This window comes from Pongo abelii, chromosome 7 (assembly GCF_028885655.2).
Source record: "Pongo abelii isolate AG06213 chromosome 7, NHGRI_mPonAbe1-v2.0_pri, whole genome shotgun sequence".
Classification (NCBI taxonomy): Eukaryota; Metazoa; Chordata; class Mammalia; order Primates; family Hominidae; genus Pongo; species Pongo abelii.
This window is the reverse complement of record NC_071992.2, coordinates 8,488,478-8,511,514: the sequence shown is the minus strand read 5'-3', so window position 1 is coordinate 8,511,514 and position 23,037 is coordinate 8,488,478. Positions and strand designations below refer to the sequence as shown.

At 53.4% G+C, this 23,037-nt stretch overlaps 4 protein-coding genes across 4 annotated transcripts in view; 1 reads left to right on the top strand and 3 right to left on the bottom strand.

Annotated features, from left to right (window-relative positions):
• LOC134761888 (chitobiosyldiphosphodolichol beta-mannosyltransferase-like) overlaps positions 1–23,037 on the top strand; it is a 966,630-nt gene that overhangs the window by 338,760 nt on the left and 604,833 nt on the right. The window lies entirely within an intron of this gene.
• LOC134761904 (putative protein FAM90A26) lies at positions 2,430–5,221 on the bottom strand. The gene is made up of 4 exons (XM_063726505.1): positions 5,102–5,221; positions 4,437–4,636; positions 3,870–3,978; positions 2,430–3,290 (listed from the first exon to the last, which is right to left on the bottom strand). Exons 1-4 carry the CDS (start codon positions 5,219–5,221, stop codon positions 2,430–2,432), a joined length of 1,290 nt encoding a protein of 429 aa, XP_063582575.1.
• Positions 9,841–12,116, bottom strand: LOC129047682 (protein FAM90A5-like). The gene is made up of 3 exons (XM_054519181.2): positions 11,974–12,116; positions 11,407–11,515; positions 9,841–10,827 (listed from the first exon to the last, which is right to left on the bottom strand). The coding sequence occupies exons 1-3, from the start codon at positions 12,114–12,116 to the stop codon at positions 9,865–9,867; spliced, it is 1,215 nt and encodes a 404-aa protein (XP_054375156.1). The 3' UTR covers positions 9,841–9,864.
• LOC129047681 (protein FAM90A5-like) lies at positions 17,403–20,296 on the bottom strand. The gene is made up of 4 exons (XM_054519180.2): positions 20,177–20,296; positions 19,512–19,711; positions 18,945–19,053; positions 17,403–18,365 (listed from the first exon to the last, which is right to left on the bottom strand). Exons 1-4 carry the CDS (start codon positions 20,294–20,296, stop codon positions 17,403–17,405), a joined length of 1,392 nt encoding a protein of 463 aa, XP_054375155.2.

The window sequence follows — 23,037 nt, the reverse complement described above, 5'->3', positions numbered from 1 at the left end:
ATACGGATACTTTCTAGGTGATCTGGATAATCAAGATAACGACCCTCATCAGCGGTGCAAAGGGAGCAGCCATTTGGTGTGTCTCAGAAAATCCCGCTCCGTTCCGAGGCCTCCTAGATGTGGAATCCCGCTCAGAGTTGTTCCCAGGTCAGAGAATGGAGATAGCCTGTGCATGATGGGATATCCCTGCCTAGATCTTTCAGTGAGTCTCTACCTCAGCTACTCTTAGGATCAGGGGGAGAACCATGGAAAGGCCCGGTGTCAGACATCCGGAAAGAAGACGGGATGAATGTTTTACCTCGGAAGGACATCCCAAATCTGGGAGTTAACTTCAGCTTTGCTGGGGTCTATTTGGCCAATGAAACTCTGCCTGGTTCGTTCGCACATCCGGAAGCCACTTCACGGGGGCCGTCGTAACTGGGGCCACACATTTGGCATCGGCGGTTGAGCCAAATGGGGACTCGTGGTGCAAGCAACCCTCCCCACGTGTTAGCGTGCGTGAGATTCAGTTGGCGGAATTTTACTAGGTGCGTGTCGGTAGAGTGGGGCTGAGGTTTTCTTGCTCCTGTGGATGGATAAGAAGTCAAAGGTCCTGCCCAGCCCTGCGGTGCCCTCAGTCAACTCTGTTTCGGAGACATAACGATTTGGGTTGCTAACAAGTCAAGAAATTTTCAAGCCCTTGGATGTAGGGAAAAGAAAGAGAGATCAGACTCTCACTGTGTCTATGTAGAAAGGGAAGACACAAGAGACTCCATTTTGAAAAAGACCTGTACTTTAAACAATTGCTTTGCTGAGATGTTGTTAACTTGTAGCTTTGCCCCAGTCACTTTGCCCCAGCCGCTTTGACCCAGCTTGCAGCTCACAAAAACCTGTGTTGTATGAAATGAAGGTTTAAGGGATCTAGGGCTGTGCAGGACGTGCCTTGTTAACCAAATGTTCACAAGCAGTATACTTGGTAAAAGTCATTGCCATTCTCTTCTCTCAATAAACCAGGGGCACAATGCCGTAGAAAGCCGCAGGGACCTCTGCCCTTGAAAGCAGGGTATTGTCCAAGGTTTCTCCCCATGTGATAGTCTGAAATATGGCCTCGTGGGATGAGAAAGACCTGACTGTCCCCCAGCCTGACACCCGTTAAGGGTCTGTGCTGAGGTGGATTAGTAAAAGAGGAAAGCCTCCTGCAGTTGAGATGGAGGAAGGCCACTGTCTCCTGCTTGCCCGTGGGAACCGAATGTCTCGGTGTAAAACCCGATTGTACCTTTGTTCAACTCTGAGATAGGAGAAAAGCTGCCCTGTGGCGGGAGGCAAGCCATGTCTGCAGTAATGCTGCCTCGCTATTCTTTACTCCGCTGAGATGTTTGGGTGGAGAGAAACATAAATCTGGCCTACGTGCACGTCCAGGCAGAGTACCTTCCCTTGGACTTAATTATGATATAAATTCCTTTGCTCACATGTTTTTTGTTGACCTTCTCCTTATTGTCACCCTGCTCTCCTACTACCTTCCTTTTTGCTGAAATAATGAGAATCGTAATCAATAAAAACTTAGGGAACTCAGAGGCCGGTGCCGCTGCAGGTTCTCGGTGTGCTGAGTGCCCGTCCCCTGGACCCACTGTTGTTTCCCTATCCTGTGTCTCTGTGTCTTACTTCTTTTCTCCGTCTCTCATCCCACCCGACTAGAAACACCCACAGGTGTGGAGGGTCAGGCCACCCCTTCGCTTGGAAAATCAGTTAAACACAAACACGGAATGAGAGTCAAAAGACAATATGTCATCTTTTTGAGAATTTTATTCACTTCAAAACCAATGACACACACATATTTACAAAGGCATTCCAGAGCCCAGTTTTCGAGGCTGAGGAAAGACCCCGAGAGCGCTTTGCACAGCACGCTTCACAGCGTCCGAAACACTGCTCTCAGGGCGGGGCACAGCGGGAGGGCTGCACCTCTCAGGGTTCCCTAACTTTTCCCTTATTCAGTCATCTAGAGAGCAAATACACAGTAGTTCCCCAGTTTCCTATTGACGTCCCAGCGGAAGTCTGACTCCTGCGCGTCAGGCAGTTTCTGAGGCAACGAATCATTGGCACGGAAGCTTTTCCTGGCGCGTTTCCGGATACCCATGCGAACTACAATGTCCCTCACCAGAATTCAAGGAGGCAGAGTCCCCGCATCTGCTCCCTGCCTGGCCTGGGCTCCCACATCCACAGAGGTGCGGCAGCCGGGGAGCTTCGGAGTCACCGCACAGAGTCCGCTCCGTGCTCTGCTGCTCCTCAGACCCACCGTCCCCTCCAAGTCACGGGAGCTGGAGGCCAAGGAGCCCCTGCCACCTGCAGTCTCACTCCAGGTCAGAATCGCTGTCCTCTGAGGAGGAGGAAACCCGAAGGTCCTCGTAGAGGACGCTCGGTGGGACACGAACACAAGGACCCTTGGACTTCCCTCAGACACGAGGGCTCTGAGCGAGGAAGGCTCCCGGCTTCTCAGGAGAGTGAAATGAGGGGGCTGTCAGGAGGCTGGAGCTCCAGCATCCGTTTTCCAGTCTCCGGAAGAGCACTCTGAGAGGCTGGGCCAGATCATGGCTGGCCGCTGGGTGATGGGACAAGGTGCAGGCCGGGGCAGTAGGCAGGCAAGGTCTGCTGTGCGGTGGCTGCCGGTCGACGCTGGGCACCTGGGCGGGTGTCCTCCTGCCCATCTGGGGCGACCTACTTGGTCCAAGTTCCGTTGCGGCTGGCGGAGGTTGCAGATTCTCCAGGGCCCCCAGCTCACCTCCCTGGGTGGCGTTTTCGGGGATCTGGAAGCGACCCAGTCTCGGTTTCTTGGGGAAGTTCGGGCAAGCCTGAATCGGAGCCTGGGCAGGTCCCTTGGCTCCTGGCCTGAAGCTGAGATTGGAGCCGAGGCCCAAGCCCTGTGTGGGGGCTGGTGGGCAGGGCTGTGAGGTCACCGCAGGAAGCTGGTCTTGTGCCTGGGGGCTGATGGCCTGGAGCAGGCCGTGGGTTTTGGAGGCGGCCTGGGGAACTTCTCGGCAGCCACCCTCAGGGCTGCTGTGTGTCGGCTTCACCACGAGGAGAGGCTCAGGGCCCTGGTGCCTCACTGCAGGCTGAGGGATGTCGGCTGCAGCCCCTGTCTGTCTTTCCTTTGCTCCAAGACTTGAGGAGGAGCTCCGACTGGCTTTTCTGAGGGGAGACAGTGAAGCCAAGGCAGAGCCCCTGTCAGATATTTCGGTAGCTGAGCGATCAGTGAGGACAGGGTCCACGCGCGGCCTCTTACTGGTTGTGTGGACCGGCATTGGTCCGCTTGCAACCTGAAAGAAAGGAAACAACACAGGTTAGAAGTTCCTCAGCGTGGAGCCGACATGAAAATCAACCACCTCCAAAGACAAGGTGCACACGCCATGAAATTCTTAGTACAGTATCGACAGGCAGTCCTTGGAAGTAGGGACAGACCGTCCACCTGAGTGCTGATCAGGACAAGACACATGAACCTCCACTCAGCCTTCCATGAAGTGGAACGGACTAATGCCCTTCTGAAGGCAGGTTGGTGGCTCAAGGGTACTCAGGACGTCTTCTCTGAAAACATGCATGTTCCTGAGTTTAGCCTTCTCCGTGTTTGGGGCCTCCGAGGGACTAATTTCCTCATGCCGCTGGGAACATGTTGTTGGCAGGCTTGCCATAATTGGACAGAAAGAAAGCAGCAGGAAATACGGCACCTTCAGATGCCTTCGCCTGGAATCAAATTGACCCGGAAGGATCGTGGAGTCCCCGACCCCGAGAAGGCAAGAAAGAGGGGTTCCCCGATTCCCTCCCGCAGATGGGAAGCTGAAAGGAAATCAACCAGGGGGACCTAGAGGAGAAAAAGACCAGGGGCCCAGGGTGACACTCACCCTCAGATAATCCGAAGATTCCGTGGATCCTTTTCGATTTGGCAGCGGCTTCTCTGGAGGTTTGCCAGAAAATATGTGGAGGAGAGCCTTCCTCTGCGGGTCTTGTTGCCTGCAGAAGAGAAAAAGGTCAGGCCGTGACCCCTGGTTTTCCCCAGGAGACAGGGAGAACCCTGTCCGGGGCCCAGTCCCATTCGGTGTTTTGTGATACACAAATGGACATCTGGTGCCATTTCCGCCTCTGCCCCTTCCCTCACGTGGCAAACTTCCCATCCTCCAGGTGGCCCTCTAGGCTTCCCAATTAAGGACTGTGATTTGGATCCCATTGCTTTTCTCCCCGTCGTGAGGAAAGTGCACGAAGCGCCCCCGCCTCTCCCCGTCCCTGAATCTCCCAGAGCCAAAGGAGCTCCTGGGTGTGGAACCCCCGAGGAAACGAAGCTCCGGTCTATTTCTCTGCAGCGTTCCTTCCCTGGCCCAGAGACGGAAAGGCACACGCTGTGCAGGTGCAGCGACACCATGTCCTTAGGAGGCACTACCCTGAGAGTGGTGAAAACCCCTCCCTCTGCTCACCTTGGTCTCTCTTCCTTCTCTCCCTTATCCTTGTTCAAGGGCCCCGGCTTCGCTTCAACCCGGGGCTTCCACGGCTTCAGGTTTTCCTTCCCTTCCTTTTTCCCGAAGGTCTGTGGAACCAGGGCTGCGTTCCAGCACTTCATGGGGCACCAGGTACTTCTGGCCGTGTGGCCAAAGGCCCCGCAGTTTTTGCACTTGAGCTGTGGGTGGAAAGGAAGTGATGTCAGTGAGTGAGCTGAAGCCACGGACTGTGAATTCAGAGCTGAATAAGGATTCCAAAGAGGGGACACCGGCATGGGGGCCGTTAAGTGCTGGGAGAGTTCGGATACGATGTTCTCTCCCAAAGCCCATGTGACGGAGGAACTCTAAAAGGAAGGACTCAAGGTTCTAAGGGGCACGATGGTGAACCCGATGTCAACAACACGGCCAAACGTGGCTACACAGGATTCTAAGTAGAAAGGGAGGTTGCTCCCAAGAGTCTCTCAAGGGACCTGTGGGGCGGGGGAGGAGGTCCCAAGCCACGCCCACCTTGGACGGGAAAAGCAGCCTGGGTGGTGGTGACAGAACTCTTTGGAATCCAACCCAGTATCTGAGGACCGTGTTACACCCCCTCCCCCCGCTCCCACCCGCACTCCGATACCCAAGAGATCCAGGGCTAGACTTACCCTGGGGTCTTCTTCATCGGGCGGGGGAGCCCTTGGCCCAACTGGGGCCCTCCACTGCTTCTGGAGGGTCTGGGCTCGCACGAGTCTGTTTGCCCCGGTTTTGGGGTCACGACGTGCCATCGTCTTCATCCCCTGGGGGTTTTATGACCGCCTTTTTCAGGGGTTGATTGTTGGGTCACCTGAAACACACACAAACACACACATGTCGATGGTTAAGCACATTGGATATTCACACACCCACAGGAAGCCCCCAGCTAACTCCTTGCCGGTGTGGTGATGAGCAGACCTCACCACCAGTCGGTCAGATCTGTGGAAAGCAATGTGCTGTGTGCATCCTCAGATATTGTGTGTTCCTCTGCCATGATTACCTAGTCCAAGAGTAAACCTCGCCTGCCACAGGGCCCGTGGCCTAGGTATGGGGAGTGGAGCTTTCAACCCCAAACAAACAACTGATTCTGGAGACTGGACTTAGGTCTATCACGATTCACTCCGGTAGAAGACCCGATGATTCTAGCTCCCTGACGGACAGAACGATCGAAGCCACAGGGCATGGCCTATGTCACCCTTTGGCAGGTCTGTTTGAAATCAGGGATAAGGGACGCTTCCCGTCACAACTTGAATCGCTACTCTTGCCATTTCATTAGGCGACTTCCAAACACAAATTCATAGAGAGAAGTTATCTTCCTCTCTACCACAATAGCAGGTGATGGTCTTTCCTGTTCTAGCTTTCTGCCTTTCGCTCCAGCCCCTCTTTATTTATTGTTCTGGTATTTTACACATGCCACACGAATTCATCTAAACAAACGGTGAACACGTGCCATATCGTATCGATTTCTTACACGGCTGAAGGGCAAACCACCCTTTTTTTTCCAAAGTCCTTTTTCCATTTACCCACCCATTCAGCGTGCTGCAGTTCATTTCTTTTCGCATTCCCATCTTGGTCTTATCCCACCCATGGAGACGGAAATGTTTTCTCGTTTTCTCTTCCAAGAATTACTGGAAACGAGAGCAAGCACATCCTACCCCGTCAGCAAGCCCCAGTGTGATCGGTTTCTTTCAGTCTCCTTTGTCTCTTTTCCCCCCACCCCTCAGGGATTGCGGGAAACAAACAACTGTTCAGTGAAACGAACCTGAAATTACCCGTCTACTTTCTTTCCCCGGCTGGCGCTGAGATGGGCAGGTGCTGGAGCAGCCCCGCTGGAAGCGATGCAGCATCCAGGAAGACGGAGGAAGGGGCGGAGAGGGACCTCTGTTTTCCAGGCTGCCTTTTATACTGCCTCTGGTCACCTGACGTGGAACGTACCCTAACCTAATCAGTTACATGCACCTTAATTACCATTAACTTAATCCAATCACGTGACCCGGAAAGGTCTGTCTGCACAGCCCACTCTAAGATCATGTCCATTGCTGACAGACATTCTAAAACCTAGGTGTACAGCTGCAAGCTTTGAAGAATAGATGTTCCCCGTCAGACATGTAACACTGGTGCATGTAACACTGGTGCATGTCTTCTTTTCCATCTTTTTGGTTTTTTTGTTTTGTTTTGTTTTAAAAAATGTGGTAAAACAGACACCTTTTAATTGGACCGTATTTACTATATCTCCACGTAGGCCTCAGTGTCAGCAAGGAGATTCTCCTTGACATGCAGTCACGGCCATGATCCATCTTCAGAGCTTCTCTTTCTTCCCCACCGTAAGTCTGTCAGCAGAGAACCCTGACAACACCCTCATGTGTTTTCTCCTCCAGGAGGCGCTTGGAAACCACCGTGAATTGGACTGCACTGGGGAACACAGATGAAGAAAGTCAACACCGCTTTGTCCTTCAGTGCCTGGCTCCTTTTTCAGCTGGTCTTGCCACTCCAGGCATTATGCCTGAGAAGTCTCCCGGACGCCTCTGAGGCTCTAATTCCCTGGGTCCCATTGCCATTTTTCTGGATTTGCGAAGATCCACCGGACTTCCTGTGGAACTCCCGTGTCGGTGAACTTTTGTGCCACGAACCTTAATTCTGCCCATGGTCATCTGCACCTGCACGAGTTAGGGTCCATGTCCCTTGGACGGGAAGAGACAGGCAGGAGTCGGAATGCTGAAGCAGCACACTGGGGCGTTTTCTCATGTAGCCCAAGTGACCCCATGGTCTTCTTGAGCTTTGGAACCAGTCGCGTCCCCCTTGACACTGCACCCGACTCCCAGTTTCTCAATCTTGTTGGCCCTCCGGCGATCTCCCGTTGGATGAATTGCACCTGCTGAGACTCGATTCCCCTTTGATTTACGCTTCATTAATTATTCATGATTCAGGTTGGAAGCCCTGCTTACGACCCCCTGTGGCCGTTCTCTGAGCTTTCTGGTCTCACATCGTTTCCTTCCACCCTCTTTGGTTCATTGTGGTCATGCTCCTTCTGCTGTCAGAGGAGCAGAGAGTTGATCTTATGGATTCTGGATACGGATACTTTCTAGGTGATCTGGATAATCAAGATAACGACCCTCATCAGCGGTGCAAAGGGAGCAGCCATTTGGTGTGTCTCAGAAAATCCCACTCCGTTCCGAGGCCTCCTAGATGTGGAATCCCGCTCAGAGTTGTTCCCAGGTCAGAGAATGGAGATAGCCTGTGCGTGATGGGATATCCCTGCCTAGATCTTTCAGTGAGTCTCTACCTCAGCTACTCTTAGGATCAGGGGGAGAACCATGGAAAGGCCCGATGCCAGACATCCGGAAAGAAGACGGGATGAATGTTTTACCTCGGAAGGACATCCCAAATCTGGGAGTTAACTTCAGCTTTGCTGGGGTCTATTTGGCCAATGAAACTCTGCCTGGTTCGTTCGCACATCCGGAAGCCACTTCACGGGGGCCGTCGTAACTGGGGCCACACATTTGGCATCGGCGGTTGAGGCAAATGGGGACTCGTGGTGCAAGCAACCCTCCCCTCGTGTTAGCGTGCGTGAGATTCAGTTGGCGGAATTTTACTAGGTGCGTGTCGGTAGAGTGGGGCTGAGGTTTTCTTGCTCCTGTGGATGGATAAGAAGTCAAAGGTCCTGCCCAGCCCTGCGGTGCCCTCAGTCAACTCTGTTTCGGAGACATAACGATTTGGGTTGCTAACAAGTCAAGAAATTTTCAAGCCCTTGGATGTAGGGAAAAGAAAGAGAGATCAGACTCTCACTGTGTCTATGTAGAAAGGGAAGACACAAGAGACTCCATTTTGAAAAAGACCTGTACTTTAAACAATTGCTTTGCTGAGATGTTGTTAACTTGTAGCTTTGCCCCAGTCACTTTGCCCCAGCCGCTTTGACCCAGCTTGCAGCTCACAAAAACCTGTGTTGTATGAAATGAAGGTTTAAGGGATCTAGGGCTGTGCAGGACGTGCCTTGTTAACCAAATGTTCACAAGCAGTATACTTGGTAAAAGTCATTGCCACTCTCTAGTCTCAATAAACCAGGGGCACAATGCCGTGGAAAGCCGCAGGGACCTCTGCCCTTGAAAGCAGGGTATTGTCCAAGGTTTCTCCCCATGTGATAGTCTGAAATATGGCCTCGTGGGATGAGAAAGACCTGACTGTCCCCCAGCCTGACACCCGTTAAGGGTCTGTGCTGAGGTGGATTAGTAAAAGAGGAAAGCCTCCTGCAGTTGAGATGGAGGAAGGCCACTGTCTCCTGCTTGCCCGTGGGAACCGAATGTCTCGGTGTAAAACCCGATTGTACCTTTGTTCAACTCTGAGATAGGAGAAAAGCTGCCCTGTGGCGGGAGGCAAGACATGTTTGCAGTAATGCTGCCTTGCTATTCTTTACTCCGCTGAGATGTTTGGGTGGAGAGAAACATAAATCTGGCCTACGTGCACGTCCAGGCAGAGTACCTTCCCTTGGACCTAATTATGATATAGATTCCTTTGCTCACATGTTTTTTGTTGACCTTCTCCTTATTGTCACTCTGCTCTCCTACTACCTTCCTTTTTGCTGAAATAATGAGAATCGTAATCAATAAAAACTGAGGGAACTCAGAGGCCGGTGCCGCTGCAGGTTCTCGGTGTGCTGAGTGCCCGTCCCCTGGACCCACTGTTGTTTCCCTATACTGTGTCTCTGTGTCTTACTTCTTTCTCCGTCTGTCATCCCACCCGACTAGAAACACCCACAGGTGTGGAGGGGCAGGCCACCCCTTCGCTTGGAAAATCAGTTAAACACAAACACGGAATGAGAGTCAAAAGACAGTATGTCATCTTTTTGAGAATTTTATTCACCTCAAAACCAATGAAACACACATATTTACAAAGGCATTCCAGAGCCCAGTTTTCGAGGCTGAGGAAAGACCCCGAGAGCGCTTTGCACAGCACGCTTCACAGCGTCCGAAACACTGCTCTCAGGGCGGGGCACAGCGGGAGGGCTGCACCTCTCAGGGTTCCCTAACTTTTCCCTTATTCAGTCATCTAGAGAGCAAATACACAGTAGTTCCCCAGTTTCCTATTGACGTCCCAGCGGAAGTCTGACTCCTGCGCGTCAGGCAGTTTCTGAGGCAACGAATCACTGGCACGGAAGCTTTTCCTGGCGCGTTTCCGGATACCCATGCGAACTACAATGTCCCTCACCAGAATTCAAGGAGGCAGAGTCCCCGCATCTGCTCCCTGCCTGGCCTGGGCTCCCACATCCACAGAGGCGCCGCAGCCGGGGAGCTTCGGAGTCACCGCACAGAGTCTGCTCCGTGCTCTACCGCTCCTCAGTCCCACAGTCCCCTCCAAGTCACGGGAGCTGGAGGCCAAGGAGCCCCTGCCACCTGCAGTCTCACTCCAGGTCAGAATCGCTGTCCTCTGAGGAGGAGGAAACCCGAAGGTCCTCATAGAGGACGCTCGGTGGGACACGAACACAGGGACCCTCGGACTTCTCTGAGACACGAGGGCTCTGAGCGAGGAAGGCTCCCGGCTTCTCAGGAGAGTGAAATGAGGGGGCTGTCAGGAGGCTGGAGCTCCAGCTTCCGTTTTCCAGTCTCCGGAAGAGCACTCTGAGAGGCTGGGCCGGATCATAGCTGGCCGCTGGGTGATGGGACATGGTGCAGGCCTGGGCAGTAGGCAGGCAAGGTCTGCTGTGCGGTGGCTGCCGGTCGACGCTGGGCACCTGGGCGGGTGTCCTCCTGCCCATCTGGGGCGACCTACTTGGTCCAAGTTCCTTTGCGGCTGGCGGAGGTTGCAGATTCTCCGGGGCCCCCAGCTCAACTCCCTGGGTGGCGTTTTCGGGGATCTGGAAGCGACCCAGTCTCGGTTTCTTGGGGAAGTTCGGGCAAGCCTGAATCGGAGCCCGCGCCGGTCTCTTGGCTCCTGGCCTGAAGCTGAGATTGGAGCCGAGGCCCAAGCCCTGTGTGGGGGCTGGTGGGCAGGGCTGTGAGGTCACCGCAGGAAGCTGGTCTTGTGCCTGGGGGCTGATGGCCTGGAGCAGGCCGTGGGTTTTGGAGGCGGCCTGAGGAACTTCTCGGCAGCCACCCTCAGGGCTGCTGTGTGTCGGCTTCACCACGAGGAGAGGCTCGGGGCCCTGGTGCCTCACTGCAGGCTGAGGGATGTCGGCCGCAGCCCCTGTCTGTCTTTCCTTTGCTCCAAGACTTGAGGAGGAGCTCCGACTGGCTTTTCTGAGGGGAGACAGTGAAGCCAAGGCGGAGCCCCTGTCAGACATTTGGGTAGCTGAGCGATCAGTGAGGACAGGGTCCACGCGCGGCCTCTTACTGGTTGCGTGGACCGGCATTGGCCCGCTTGCAACCTGAAAGAAAGGAAACAACACAGGTTAGAAGTTCCTCAGCGTGGAGCCGACATGAAAATCAACCACATCCAAAGACAAGGTGCACACGCCATGAAATTCTTAGTACAGTATCGACAGGCGGTCCTTGGAAGTAGGGACAGACCCTCCACCTGAGTGCTGATCAGGACAAGACACATGAACCTCCACTCAGCCTTCCATGAAGTGGAACGGACTAATGCCCTTCTGAAGGCAGGTTGGTGGCTCAAGGGTACTCAGGACGTCTTCTCTGAAAACATGCATGTTCCTGAGTTTAGCCTTCTCCGTGTTTGGGGCCTCCGAGGGACTAATTTCCTCATGCCGCTGGGAACATGTTGTTGGCAGGCTTGCCATAATTGGACAGAAAGAAAGCAGCAGGAAATAGGGCATCTTCAGATGCCTTCGCCTGGAATCAAATTGACCCGGAAGGATCGTGGAGTCCCCGACCCCGAGAAGGCAAGAAAGAGGGGTTCCCCGATTCCCTCCCGCAGATGGGAAGCTGAAAGGAAATCAACCAGGGGGACCTAGAGGAGAAAAAGACCAGGGGCCCAGGGTGACACTCACCCTCAGATAATCCGAAGATTCCGTGGATCCTTTTCGATTTGGCAGCGGCTTCTCTGGAGGTTTGCCGGAAAATATGTGGAGGAGAGCCTTCCTCTGCGGGTCTTGTTGCCTGCAGAAGAGAAAAAGGTCAGGCCGTGGCCCCTGGTTTTCCCCAGGAGACAGGGAGAACCCTGTCCGGGGCCCAGTCCCATTCCGTGTTTTGTGATACACAAATGGACATCTGGTGCCATTTCCGCCTCTGCCCCTTCCCTCACGTGCCAACCTTTCCATCCTCCAGGTGGCCCTCTAGGCTTCCCAACTAAGGACTGTGATTTGGATCCCATTGCTTTTCTCGCCGTCGTGGGGAAACTGCACGAAGCGCCCCCGCCTCTCCCCGTCCCTGAATCTCCCAGAGCCAAAGGAGCTCCTGGGTGTGGAACCCCGGAGGAAACGGAGCTCCGGTCTATTTCTCTGCAGCGTTCCTTCCCTGGCCCAGAGACGGAAAGGCACACGCTGTGCAGGTGCAGAGACACCATGTCCTTAGGAGGCACTACCCTGAGAGTGGTGAAAACCCCTCCCTCTGCTCACCTTGGTCTCTCTTCCTTCTCTCCCTTATCCTTGTTCAAGGGCCCCGGCTTCGCTTCAATCCGGGGCTTCCACGGCTTCAGGTTTTCCTTCCCTTCCTTTTTCCCAAAGGTCTGTGGAACCAGGGCTGCGTTCCAGCACTTCATGGGGCACCTGGTACTTCTGGCCGTGTGGCCAAAGGCCCCGCAGTTTTTGCACTTGAGCTGTGGGTGGAAAGGAAGTGATGTCAGTGAGTGAGCTGAAGCCACGGACTGTGAATTCAGAGCTGAATAAGGATTCTAAAGAGGGGACACCGGCATGGGGGCCGTTAAGTGCTGGGAGAGTTCGGATACGATGTTCTCTCCCAAAGCCCATGTGACGGAGGAACTCTAAAAGGAAGGACTCAAGGTTCTAAGGGGCACGATGGTGAACCCGATGTCAACAACACGGCCAAACGTGGCTACACAGGATTCTAAGTAGAAAGGGAGGTTGCTCCCAAGAGTCTCTCAAGGGACCTGTGGGGCGCGGGAGGAGGTCCCAAGCCACGCCCACCTTGGACGGGAAAAGCAGCCTGGGTGGTGGTGACAGAACTCTTTGGAATCCAACCCAGTATCTGAGGACCGTGTTACACCCCCTCCCCCCGCTCCCACCCCCACCCCGATACCCAAGAGATCCAGGGCTAGACTTACCCTGGGGTCTTCTTCATCGGGCAGGGGAGCCCTTGGCCCAACTGGGGCCCTCCGCTGCTTCTGGAGGGTCTGGGCTCGCACGAGTCTGTTTGCCCCGGTTTTGGGGTCACGACGTGCCATCGTCTTCATCCCCTGGGGGTTTTATGACCGCCTTTTTCAGGGGTTGATTGTTGGGTCACCTGAAACACACACAAACACACACATGTCGATGGTTAAGCACATTGGATATTCACACACCCACAGGAAGCCCCCAGCTAACTCCTTGCCGGTGTGGTGATGAGCAGACCTCACCACCAGTCGGTCAGATCTGTGGAAAGCAATGTGCTGTGTGCATCCTCAGATATTGTGTGTTCCTCTGCCATGATTACCTAGTCCAAGAGTAAACCTCGCCTGCCACAGGGCCCGTGGCCTAGGTATGGGGAGTGGAGCTTTCAACCCCAAACAAACAACTGATTCTGGAGACTGGACTTAGGTCTATCACGATTCACTCCGGTAGAAGACCCGATGATTCTAGCTCCCTGACGGACAGAACGATCGAAGCCACAGGGCATGGCCTATGTCACCCTTTGGCAGGTCTGTTTGAAATCAGGGATAAGGGACGCTTCCCGTCACAACTTGAATCGCTACTCTTGCCATTTCATTAGGCGACTTCCAAACACAAATTCATAGAGAGAAGTTATCTTCCTCTCTACCACAATAGCAGGTGATGGTCTTTCCTGTTCTAGCTTTCTGCCTTTCGCTCCAGCCCCTCTTTATTTATTGTTCTGGTATTTTACACATGCCACACGAATTCATCTAAACAAACAGTGAACACGTGCCATATCGTATCGATTTCTTACACGGCTGAAGGGCAAACCACCCTTTTTTTTCCAAAGTCCTTTTTCCATTTACCCACCCATTCAGCGTGCTGCAGTTCATTTCTTTTCGCATTCCCATCTTGGTCTTATCCCACCCATGGAGACGGAAATGTTTTCTCGTTTTCTCTTCCAAGAATTACTGGAAACGAGAGCAAGCACATCCTACCCCATCAGCAAGCCCCAGTGTGATCGGTTTCTTTCAGTCTCCTTTGTCTCTTTTCCCCCCACCCCTCAGGGATTGCGGGAAACAAACAACTGTTCAGTGAAACGAACCTGAAATTACCCGTCTACTTTCTTTCCCCGGCTGGCGCTGAGATGGGCAGGTGCTGGAGCAGCCCCGCTGGAAGCGATGCAGCATCCAGGAAGACGGAGGAAGGGGCGGAGAGGGACCTCTGTTTTCCAGGCTGCCTTTTATACTGCCTCTGGTCACCTGACGTGGAACGTACCCTAACCTAATCAGTTACATGCACCTTAATTACCATTAACTTAATCCAATCACATGACCCGGAAAGGTCTGTCTGCACAGCCCACTCTAAGATCATGTCCATTGCTGACAGACATTCTAAAACCTAGGTGTACAGCTGCAAGCTTTGAAGAATAGATGTTCCCCGTCAGACATGTAACACTGGTGCATGTAACACTGGTGCATGTCTTCTTTTCCATCTTTTTGGTTTTTTTGTTTTGTTTTGTTTTAAAAAATGTGGTAAAACAGACACCTTTTAATTGGACCGTATTTACTATATCTCCACGTAGGCCTCAGTGTCAGCAAGGAGATTCTCCTTGACATGCAGTCACGGCCATGATCCATCTTCAGAGCTTCTCTTTCTTCCCCACCGTAAGTCTGTCAGCAGAGAACCCTGACAACACCCTCATGTGTTTTCTCCTCCAGGAGGCGCTTGGAAACCACCGTGAATTGGACTGCATTGGGGAACACAGATGAAGAAAGTCAACACCGCTTTGTCCTTCAGTGCCTGGCTCCTTTTTCAGCTGGTCTTGCCACTCCAGGCATTATGCCTGAGAAGTCTCCCGGACGCCTCTGAGGCTCTAATTCCCTGGGTCCCATTGCCATTTTTCTGGATTTGCGAAGATCCACCGGACTTCCTGTGGAACTCCCGTGTCGGTGAACTTTTGTGCCACGAACCTTAATTCTGCCCATGGTCATCTGCACCTGCACGAGTTAGGGTCCATGTCCCTTGGACGGGAAGAGACAGGCAGGAGTCGGAATGCTGAAGCAGCACACTGGGGCGTTTTCTCATGTAGCCCAAGTGACCCCATGGTCTTCTTGAGCTTTGGAACCAGTCGCGTCCCCCTTGACACTGCACCCGACTCCCAGTTTCTCAATCTTGTTGGCCCTCCGGCGATCTCCCGTTGGATGAATTGCACCTGCTGAGACTCGATTCCCCTTTGATTTACGCTTCATTAATTATTCATGATTCAGGTTGGAAGCCCTGCTTACGACCCCCTGTGGCCGTTCTCTGAGCTTTCTGGTCTCACATCGTTTCCTTCCACCCTCTTTGGTTCATTGTGGTCATGCTCCTTCTGCTGTCAGAGGAGCAGAGAGTTGATCTTATGGATTCTGGATACGGATACTTTCTAGGTGATCTGGATAATCAAGATAACGACCCTCATCAGCGGTGCAAAGGGAGCAGCCATTTGGTGTGTCTCAGAAAATCCCACTCCGTTCCGAGGCCTCCTAGATGTGGAATCCCGCTCAGAGTTGTTCCCAGGTCAGAGAATGGAGATAGCCTGTGCGTGATGGGATATCCCTGCCTAGATCTTTCAGTGAGTCTCTACCTCAGCTACTCTTAGGATCAGGGGGAGAACCATGGAAAGGCCCGATGCCAGACATCCGGAAAGAAGACGGGATGAATGTTTTACCTCGGAAGGACATCCCAAATCTGGGAGTTAACTTCAGCTTTGCTGGGGTCTATTTGGCCAATGAAACTCTGCCTGGTTCGTTCGCACATCCGGAAGCCACTTCACGGGGGCCGTCGTAACTGGGGCCACACATTTGGCATCGGTGGTTGAGGCAAATGGGGACTCGTGGTGCAAGCAACCCTCCCCTCGTGTTAGCGTGCGTGAGATTCAGTTGGCGGAATTTTACTAGGTGCGTGTCGGTAGAGTGGGGCTGAGGTTTTCTTGCTCCTGTGGATGGATAAGAAGTCAAAGGTCCTGCCCAGCCCTGCGGTGCCCTCAGTCAACTCTGTTTCGGAGACATAACGATTTGGGTTGCTAACAAGTCAAGAAATTTTCAAACCCTTGGATGTAGGGAAAAGAAAGAGAGATCAGACTCTCACTGTGTCTATGTAGAAAGGGAAGACACAAGAGACTCCATTTTGAAAAAGACCTGTACTTTAAACAATTGCTTTGCTGAGATGTTGTTAACTTGTAGCTTTGCCCCAGTCACTTTGCCCCAGCCGCTTTGACCCAGCTTGCAGCTCACAAAAACCTGTGTTGTATGAAATGAAGGTTTAAGGGATCTAGGGCTGTGCAGGACGTGCCTTGTTAACCAAATGTTCACAAGCAGTATACTTGGTAAAAGTCATTGCCACTCTCTAGTCTCAATAAACCAGGGGCACAATGCCGTGGAAAGCCGCAGGGACCTCTGCCCTTGAAAGCAGGGTATTGTCCAAGGTTTCTCCCCATGTGATAGTCTGAAATATGGCCTCGTGGGATGAGAAAGACCTGACTGTCCCCCAGCCTGACACCCGTTAAGGGTCTGTGCTGAGGTGGATTAGTAAAAGAGGAAAGCCTCCTGCAGTTGAGATGGAGGAAGGCCACTGTCTCCTGCTTGCCCGTGGGAACCGAATGTCTCGGTGTAAAACCCGATTGTACCTTTGTTCAACTCTGAGATAGGAGAAAAGCTGCCCTGTGGCGGGAGGCAAGACATGTTTGCAGTAATGCTGCCTTGCTATTCTTTACTCCGCTGAGATGTTTGGGTGGAGAGAAACATAAATCTGGCCTACGTGCACGTCCAGGCAGAGTACCTTCCCTTGGACCTAATTATGATATAGATTCCTTTGCTCACATGTTTTTTGTTGACCTTCTCCTTATTGTCACTCTGCTCTCCTACTACCTTCCTTTTTGCTGAAATAATGAGAATCGTAATCAATAAAAACTGAGGGAACTCAGAGGCCGGTGCCGCTGCAGGTTCTCGGTGTGCTGAGTGCCCGTCCCCTGGACCCACTGTTGTTTCCCTATACTGTGTCTCTGTGTCTTACTTCTTTTCTCCGTCTCTCATCCCACCCGACTAGAAACACCCACAGGTGTGGAGGGGCAGGCCACCCCTTCGCTTGGAAAATCAGTTAAACACAAACACGGAATGAGAGTCAAAAGACAGTATGTCATCTTTTTGAGAATTTTATTCACTTCAAAACCAATGAAACACACATATTTACAAAGGCATTCCAGAGCCCAGTTTTCGAGGCTGAGGAAAGACCCCGAGAGCGCTTTGCACAGCACGCTTCACAGCGTCCGAAACACTGCTCTCAGGGCGGGGCACAGCGGGAGGGCTGCACCTCTCAGGGTTCCCTAACTTTTCCCTTATTCAGTCATCTAGAGAGCAAATACACAGTAGTTCCCCAGTTTCCTATTGACGTCCCAGCGGAAGTCTGACTCCTGCGCGTCAGGCAGTTTCTGAGGCAACGAATCACTGGCACGGAAGCTTTTCCTGGCGCGTTTCCGGATACCCATGCGAACTACAATGTCCCTCACCAGAATTCAAGGAGGCAGAGTCCCCGCATCTGCTCCCTGCCTGGCCTGGGCTCCCACATCCACAGAGGTGCCGCAGCCGGGGAGCTTCGGAGTCACCGCACAGAGTCTGCTCCGTGCTCTACCGCTCCTCAGTCCCACAGTCCCCTCCAAGTCACGGGAGCTGGAGGCCAAGGAGCCCCTGCCACCTGCAGTCTCACTCCAGGTCAGAATCGCTGTCCTCTGAGGAGGAGGAAACCCGAAGGTCCTCATAGAGGACGCTCGGTGGGACACGAACACAGGGACCCTCGGACTTCTCTGAGACACGAGGGCTCTGAGCGAGGAAGGCTCCCGGCTTCTCAGGAGAGTGAAATGAGGGGGCTGTCAGGAGGCTGGAGCTCCAGCTTCCGTTTTCCAGTCTCCGGAAGAGCACTCTGAGAGGCTGGGCCGGATCATAGCTGGCCGCTGGGTGATGGGACATGGTGCAGGCCTGGGCAGTAGGCAGGCAAGGTCTGCTGTGCGGTGGCTGCCGGTCGACGCTGGGCACCTGGGCGGGTGTCCTCCTGCCCATCTGGGGCGACCTACTTGGTCCAAGTTCCTTTGCGGCTGGCGGAGGTTGCAGATTCTCCGGGGCCCCCAGCTCAACTCCCTGGGTGGCGTTTTCGGGGATCTGGAAGCGACCCAGTCTCGGTTTCTTGGGGAAGTTCGGGCAAGCCTGAATCGGAGCCCGCGCCGGTCTCTTGGCTCCTGGCCTGAAGCTGAGATTGGAGCCGAGGCCCAAGCCCTGTGTGGGGGCTGGTGGGCAGGGCTGTGAGGTCACCGCAGGAAGCTGGTCTTGTGCCTGGGGGCTGATGGCCTGGAGCAGGCCGTGGGTTTTGGAGGCGGCCTGAGGAACTTCTCGGCAGCCACCCTCAGGGCTGCTGTGTGTCGGCTTCACCACGAGGAGAGGCTCGGGGCCCTGGTGCCTCACTGCAGGCTGAGGGATGTCGGCCGCAGCCCCTGTCTGTCTTTCCTTTGCTCCAAGACTTGAGGAGGAGCTCCGACTGGCTTTTCTGAGGGGAGACAGTGAAGCCAAGGCGGAGCCCCTGTCAGACATTTGGGTAGCTGAGCGATCAGTGAGGACAGGGTCCACGCGCGGCCTCTTACTGGTTGCGTGGACCGGCATTGGCCCGCTTGCAACCTGAAAGAAAGGAAACAACACAGGTTAGAAGTTCCTCAGCGTGGAGCCGACATGAAAATCAACCACATCCAAAGACAAGGTGCACACGCCATGAAATTCTTAGTACAGTATCGACAGGCGGTCCTTGGAAGTAGGGACAGACCCTCCACCTGAGTGCTGATCAGGACAAGACACATGAACCTCCACTCAGCCTTCCATGAAGTGGAACGGACTAATGCCCTTCTGAAGGCAGGTTGGTGGCTCAAGGGTACTCAGGACGTCTTCTCTGAAAACATGCATGTTCCTGAGTTTAGCCTTCTCCGTGTTTGGGGCCTCCGAGGGACTAATTTCCTCATGCCGCTGGGAACATGTTGTTGGCAGGCTTGCCATAATTGGACAGAAAGAAAGCAGCAGGAAATAGGGCATCTTCAGATGCCTTCGCCTGGAATCAAATTGACCCGGAAGGATCGTGGAGTCCCCGACCCCGAGAAGGCAAGAAAGAGGGGTTCCCCGATTCCCTCCCGCAGATGGGAAGCTGAAAGGAAATCAACCAGGGGGACCTAGAGGAGAAAAAGACCAGGGGCCCAGGGTGACACTCACCCTCAGATAATCCGAAGATTCCGTGGATCCTTTTCGATTTGGCAGCGGCTTCTCTGGAGGTTTGCCGGAAAATATGTGGAGGAGAGCCTTCCTCTGCGGGTCTTGTTGCCTGCAGAAGAGAAAAAGGTCAGGCCGTGGCCCCTGGTTTTCCCCAGGAGACAGGGAGAACCCTGTCCGGGGCCCAGTCCCATTCCGTGTTTTGTGATACACAAATGGACATCTGGTGCCATTTCCGCCTCTGCCCCTTCCCTCACGTGCCAACCTTTCCATCCTCCAGGTGGCCCTCTAGGCTTCCCAACTAAGGACTGTGATTTGGATCCCATTGCTTTTCTCGCCGTCGTGGGGAAACTGCACGAAGCGCCCCCGCCTCTCCCCGTCCCTGAATCTCCCAGAGCCAAAGGAGCTCCTGGGTGTGGAACCCCGGAGGAAACGGAGCTCCGGTCTATTTCTCTGCAGCGTTCCTTCCCTGGCCCAGAGACGGAAAGGCACACGCTGTGCAGGTGCAGAGACACCATGTCCTTAGGAGGCACTACCCTGAGAGTGGTGAAAACCCCTCCCTCTGCTCACCTTGGTCTCTCTTCCTTCTCTCCCTTATCCTTGTTCAAGGGCCCCGGCTTCGCTTCAATCCGGGGCTTCCACGGCTTCAGGTTTTCCTTCCCTTCCTTTTTCCCAAAGGTCTGTGGAACCAGGGCTGCGTTCCAGCACTTCATGGGGCACCTGGTACTTCTGGCCGTGTGGCCAAAGGCCCCGCAGTTTTTGCACTTGAGCTGTGGGTGGAAAGGAAGTGATGTCAGTGAGTGAGCTGAAGCCACGGACTGTGAATTCAGAGCTGAATAAGGATTCTAAAGAGGGGACACCGGCATGGGGGCCGTTAAGTGCTGGGAGAGTTCGGATACGATGTTCTCTCCCAAAGCCCATGTGACGGAGGAACTCTAAAAGGAAGGACTCAAGGTTCTAAGGGGCACGATGGTGAACCCGATGTCAACAACACGGCCAAACGTGGCTACACAGGATTCTAAGTAGAAAGGGAGGTTGCTCCCAAGAGTCTCTCAAGGGACCTGTGGGGCGCGGGAGGAGGTCCCAAGCCACGCCCACCTTGGACGGGAAAAGCAGCCTGGGTGGTGGTGACAGAACTCTTTGGAATCCAACCCAGTATCTGAGGACCGTGTTACACCCCCTCCCCCCGCTCCCACCCCCACCCCGATACCCAAGAGATCCAGGGCTAGACTTACCCTGGGGTCTTCTTCATCGGGCGGGGGAGCCCTTGGCCCAACTGGGGCCCTCCGCTGCTTCTGGAGGGTCTGGGCTCGCACGAGTCTGTTTGCCCCGGTTTTGGGGTCACGACGTGCCATCGTCTTCATCCCCTGGGGGTTTTATGACCGCCTTTTTCAGGGGTTGATTGTTGGGTCACCTGAAACACACACAAACACACACATGTCGATGGTTAAGCACATTGGATATTCACACACCCACAGGAAGCCCCCAGCTAACTCCTTGCCGGTGTGGTGATGAGCAGACCTCACCACCAGTCGGTCAGATCTGTGGAAAGCAATGTGCTGTGTGCATCCTCAGATATTGTGTGTTCCTCTGCCATGATTACCTAGTCCAAGAGTAAACCTCGCCTGCCACAGGGCCCGTGGCCTAGGTATGGGGAGTGGAGCTTTCAACCCCAAACAAACAACTGATTCTGGAGACTGGACTTAGGTCTATCACGATTCACTCCGGTAGAAGACCCGATGATTCTAGCTCCCTGACGGACAGAACGATCGAAGCCACAGGGCATGGCCTATGTCACCCTTTGGCAGGTCTGTTTGAAATCAGGGATAAGGGACGCTTCCCGTCACAACTTGAATCGCTACTCTTGCCATTTCATTAGGCGACTTCCAAACACAAATTCATAGAGAGAAGTTATCTTCCTCTCTACCACAATAGCAGGTGATGGTCTTTCCTGTTCTAGCTTTCTGCCTTTCGCTCCAGCCCCTCTTTATTTATTGTTCTGGTATTTTACACATGCCACACGAATTCATCTAAACAAACAGTGAACACGTGCCATATCGTATCGATTTCTTACACGGCTGAAGGGCAAACCACCCTTTTTTTTCCAAAGTCCTTTTTCCATTTACCCACCCATTCAGCGTGCTGCAGTTCATTTCTTTTCGCATTCCCATCTTGGTCTTATCCCACCCATGGAGACGGAAATGTTTTCTCGTTTTCTCTTCCAAGAATTACTGGAAACGAGAGCAAGCACATCCTACCCCATCAGCAAGCCCCAGTGTGATCGGTTTCTTTCAGTCTCCTTTGTCTCTTTTCCCCCCACCCCTCAGGGATTGCGGGAAACAAACAACTGTTCAGTGAAACGAACCTGAAATTACCCGTCTACTTTCTTTCCCCGGCTGGCGCTGAGATGGGCAGGTGCTGGAGCAGCCCCGCTGGAAGCGATGCAGCATCCACGAAGACGGAGGAAGGGGCGGAGAGGGACCTCTGCTTTCCAGGCTGCCTTTTATACTGCCTCTGGTCACCTGACGTGGAACGTACCCTAACCTAATCAGTTACATGCACCTTAATTACCATTAACTTAATCCAATCACGTGACCCGGAAAGGTCTGTCTGCACAGCCCACTCTAAGATCATGTCCACTGCTGACAGACATTCTAAAACCTAGGTGTACAGCTGCAAGCTTTGAAGAATAGATGTTCCCCGTCAGACATGTAACACTGGTGCCTGTACCCCTGTCTTCTTTTCCATCTTTTTGGTTTTTTTGTTTTGTTTTGTTTTTAAAAATGTGGTAAAACAGACACCTTTTAATTGGACTGTATTTACTATATCTCCACGTAGGCCTCAGTGTCAGCAAGGAGATTCTCCTTGACATGCAGTCATGGCCATGATCCATCTTCAGAGCTTCTCTTTCTTCCCCACCGTAAGTCTGTCAGCAGAGAACCCTGACAACACCCTCATGTGTTTTCTCCTCCAGGAGGCGCTTGGAAACCACCGTGAATTGGACTGCACTGGGGAACACAGATGAAGAAAGTCAACACCGCTTTGTCCTTCAGTGCCTGGCTCCTTTTTCAGCTGGTCTTGCCACTCCAGGCATTATGCCTGAGAAGTCTCCCGGACGCCTCTGAGGCTCTAATTCCCTGAGACCCATTGCCATTTCTCTGGATTTGCGAAGATCCACCGGACCTCCTGTGGAACTCCCGTGTCGGTGAACTTTTGTGCCACGACCCTTAATTCTGCCCATGGTCATCTGCACCTGCACGAGTTAGGGTCCATGTCCCTTGGACGGGAAGAGACAGGCAGGAGTCGGAATGCTGAAGCAGCACACTGGGGCGTTTTCTCATGTAGCCCAAGTGACCCCATGGTCTTCTTGAGCTTTGGAACCGGTCGCGTCCCCCTTGACACTGCACCCGACTCGCAGTTTCTCAATCTTGTTGGCCCTCCGGCGATCTCCCGTTGGATGAATTGCACCTGCTGAGACTCGATTCCCCTTTGATTTGCGCTTCATTAATTATTCATGATTCAGGTTGGAAGCCCTGCTTACGACCCCCTGTGGCCGTTCTCTGAGCTTTCTGGTCTCACATCGTTTCCTTCCACCCTCTTTGGTTCATTGTGGTCATGCTCCTTCTGCTGTCAGAGGAGCAGAGAGTTGATCTTATGGATTCTGGATACGGATACTTTCTAGGTGATCTGGATAATCAAGATAACGACCCTCATCAGCGGTGCAAAGGGAGCAGCCATTTGGTGTGTCTCAGAAAATCCCGCTCCGTTCCGAGGCCTCCTAGATGTGGAATCCCGCTCAGAGTTGTTCCCAGGTCAGAGAATGGAGATAGCCTGTGCGTGATGGGATATCCCTGCCTAGATCTTTCAGTGAGTCTCTACCTCAGCTACTCTTAGGATCAGGGGGAGAACCATGGAAAGGCCCGGTGCCAGACATCCGGAAAGAAGACGGGATGAATGTTTTACCTCGGAAGGACATCCCAAATCTGGGAGTTAACTTCAGCTTTACTGGGGTCTATTTGGCCAATGAAACTCTGCCTGGTTCGTTCGCACATCCGGAAGCCACTTCACGGGGGCCGTCGTAACTGGGGCCACACAT

Excerpts from the sequence above, each read along its gene's own strand:
- LOC134761904 (XM_063726505.1), bottom strand. The coding sequence starts at position 5,221 with ATGGCACGTCGTGACCCCAAAACCGGGGCAAACAGACTCGTGCGAGCC. Across the intron at positions 4,637-5,101 it reads CCGATGAAGAAGACCCCAGG|CTCAAGTGCAAAAACTGCGG; the intron begins GTAAGTCTAGCC and ends TTCCACCCACAG. Across the intron at positions 3,979-4,436 it reads GAGAAGGAAGAGAGACCAAG|GCAACAAGACCCGCAGAGGA; the intron begins GTGAGCAGAGGG and ends TCTCTTCTGCAG.
- LOC129047682 (XM_054519181.2), bottom strand. The coding sequence starts at position 12,116 with ATGAAGTGCTGGAACGCAGCCCTGGTTCCACAGACCTTTGGGAAAAAG. Across the intron at positions 11,516-11,973 it reads GAGAAGGAAGAGAGACCAAG|GCAACAAGACCCGCAGAGGA; the intron begins GTGAGCAGAGGG and ends TCTCTTCTGCAG. Across the intron at positions 10,828-11,406 it reads AATCTTCGGATTATCTGAGG|GTTGCAAGCGGGCCAATGCC; the intron begins GTGAGTGTCACC and ends CCTTTCTTTCAG.
- LOC129047681 (XM_054519180.2), bottom strand. The coding sequence starts at position 20,296 with ATGGCACGTCGTGACCCCAAAACCGGGGCAAACAGACTCGTGCGAGCC. Across the intron at positions 19,054-19,511 it reads GAGAAGGAAGAGAGACCAAG|GCAACAAGACCCGCAGAGGA; the intron begins GTGAGCAGAGGG and ends TCTCTTCTGCAG. Across the intron at positions 18,366-18,944 it reads AATCTTCGGATTATCTGAGG|GTTGCAAGCGGGCCAATGCC; the intron begins GTGAGTGTCACC and ends CCTTTCTTTCAG.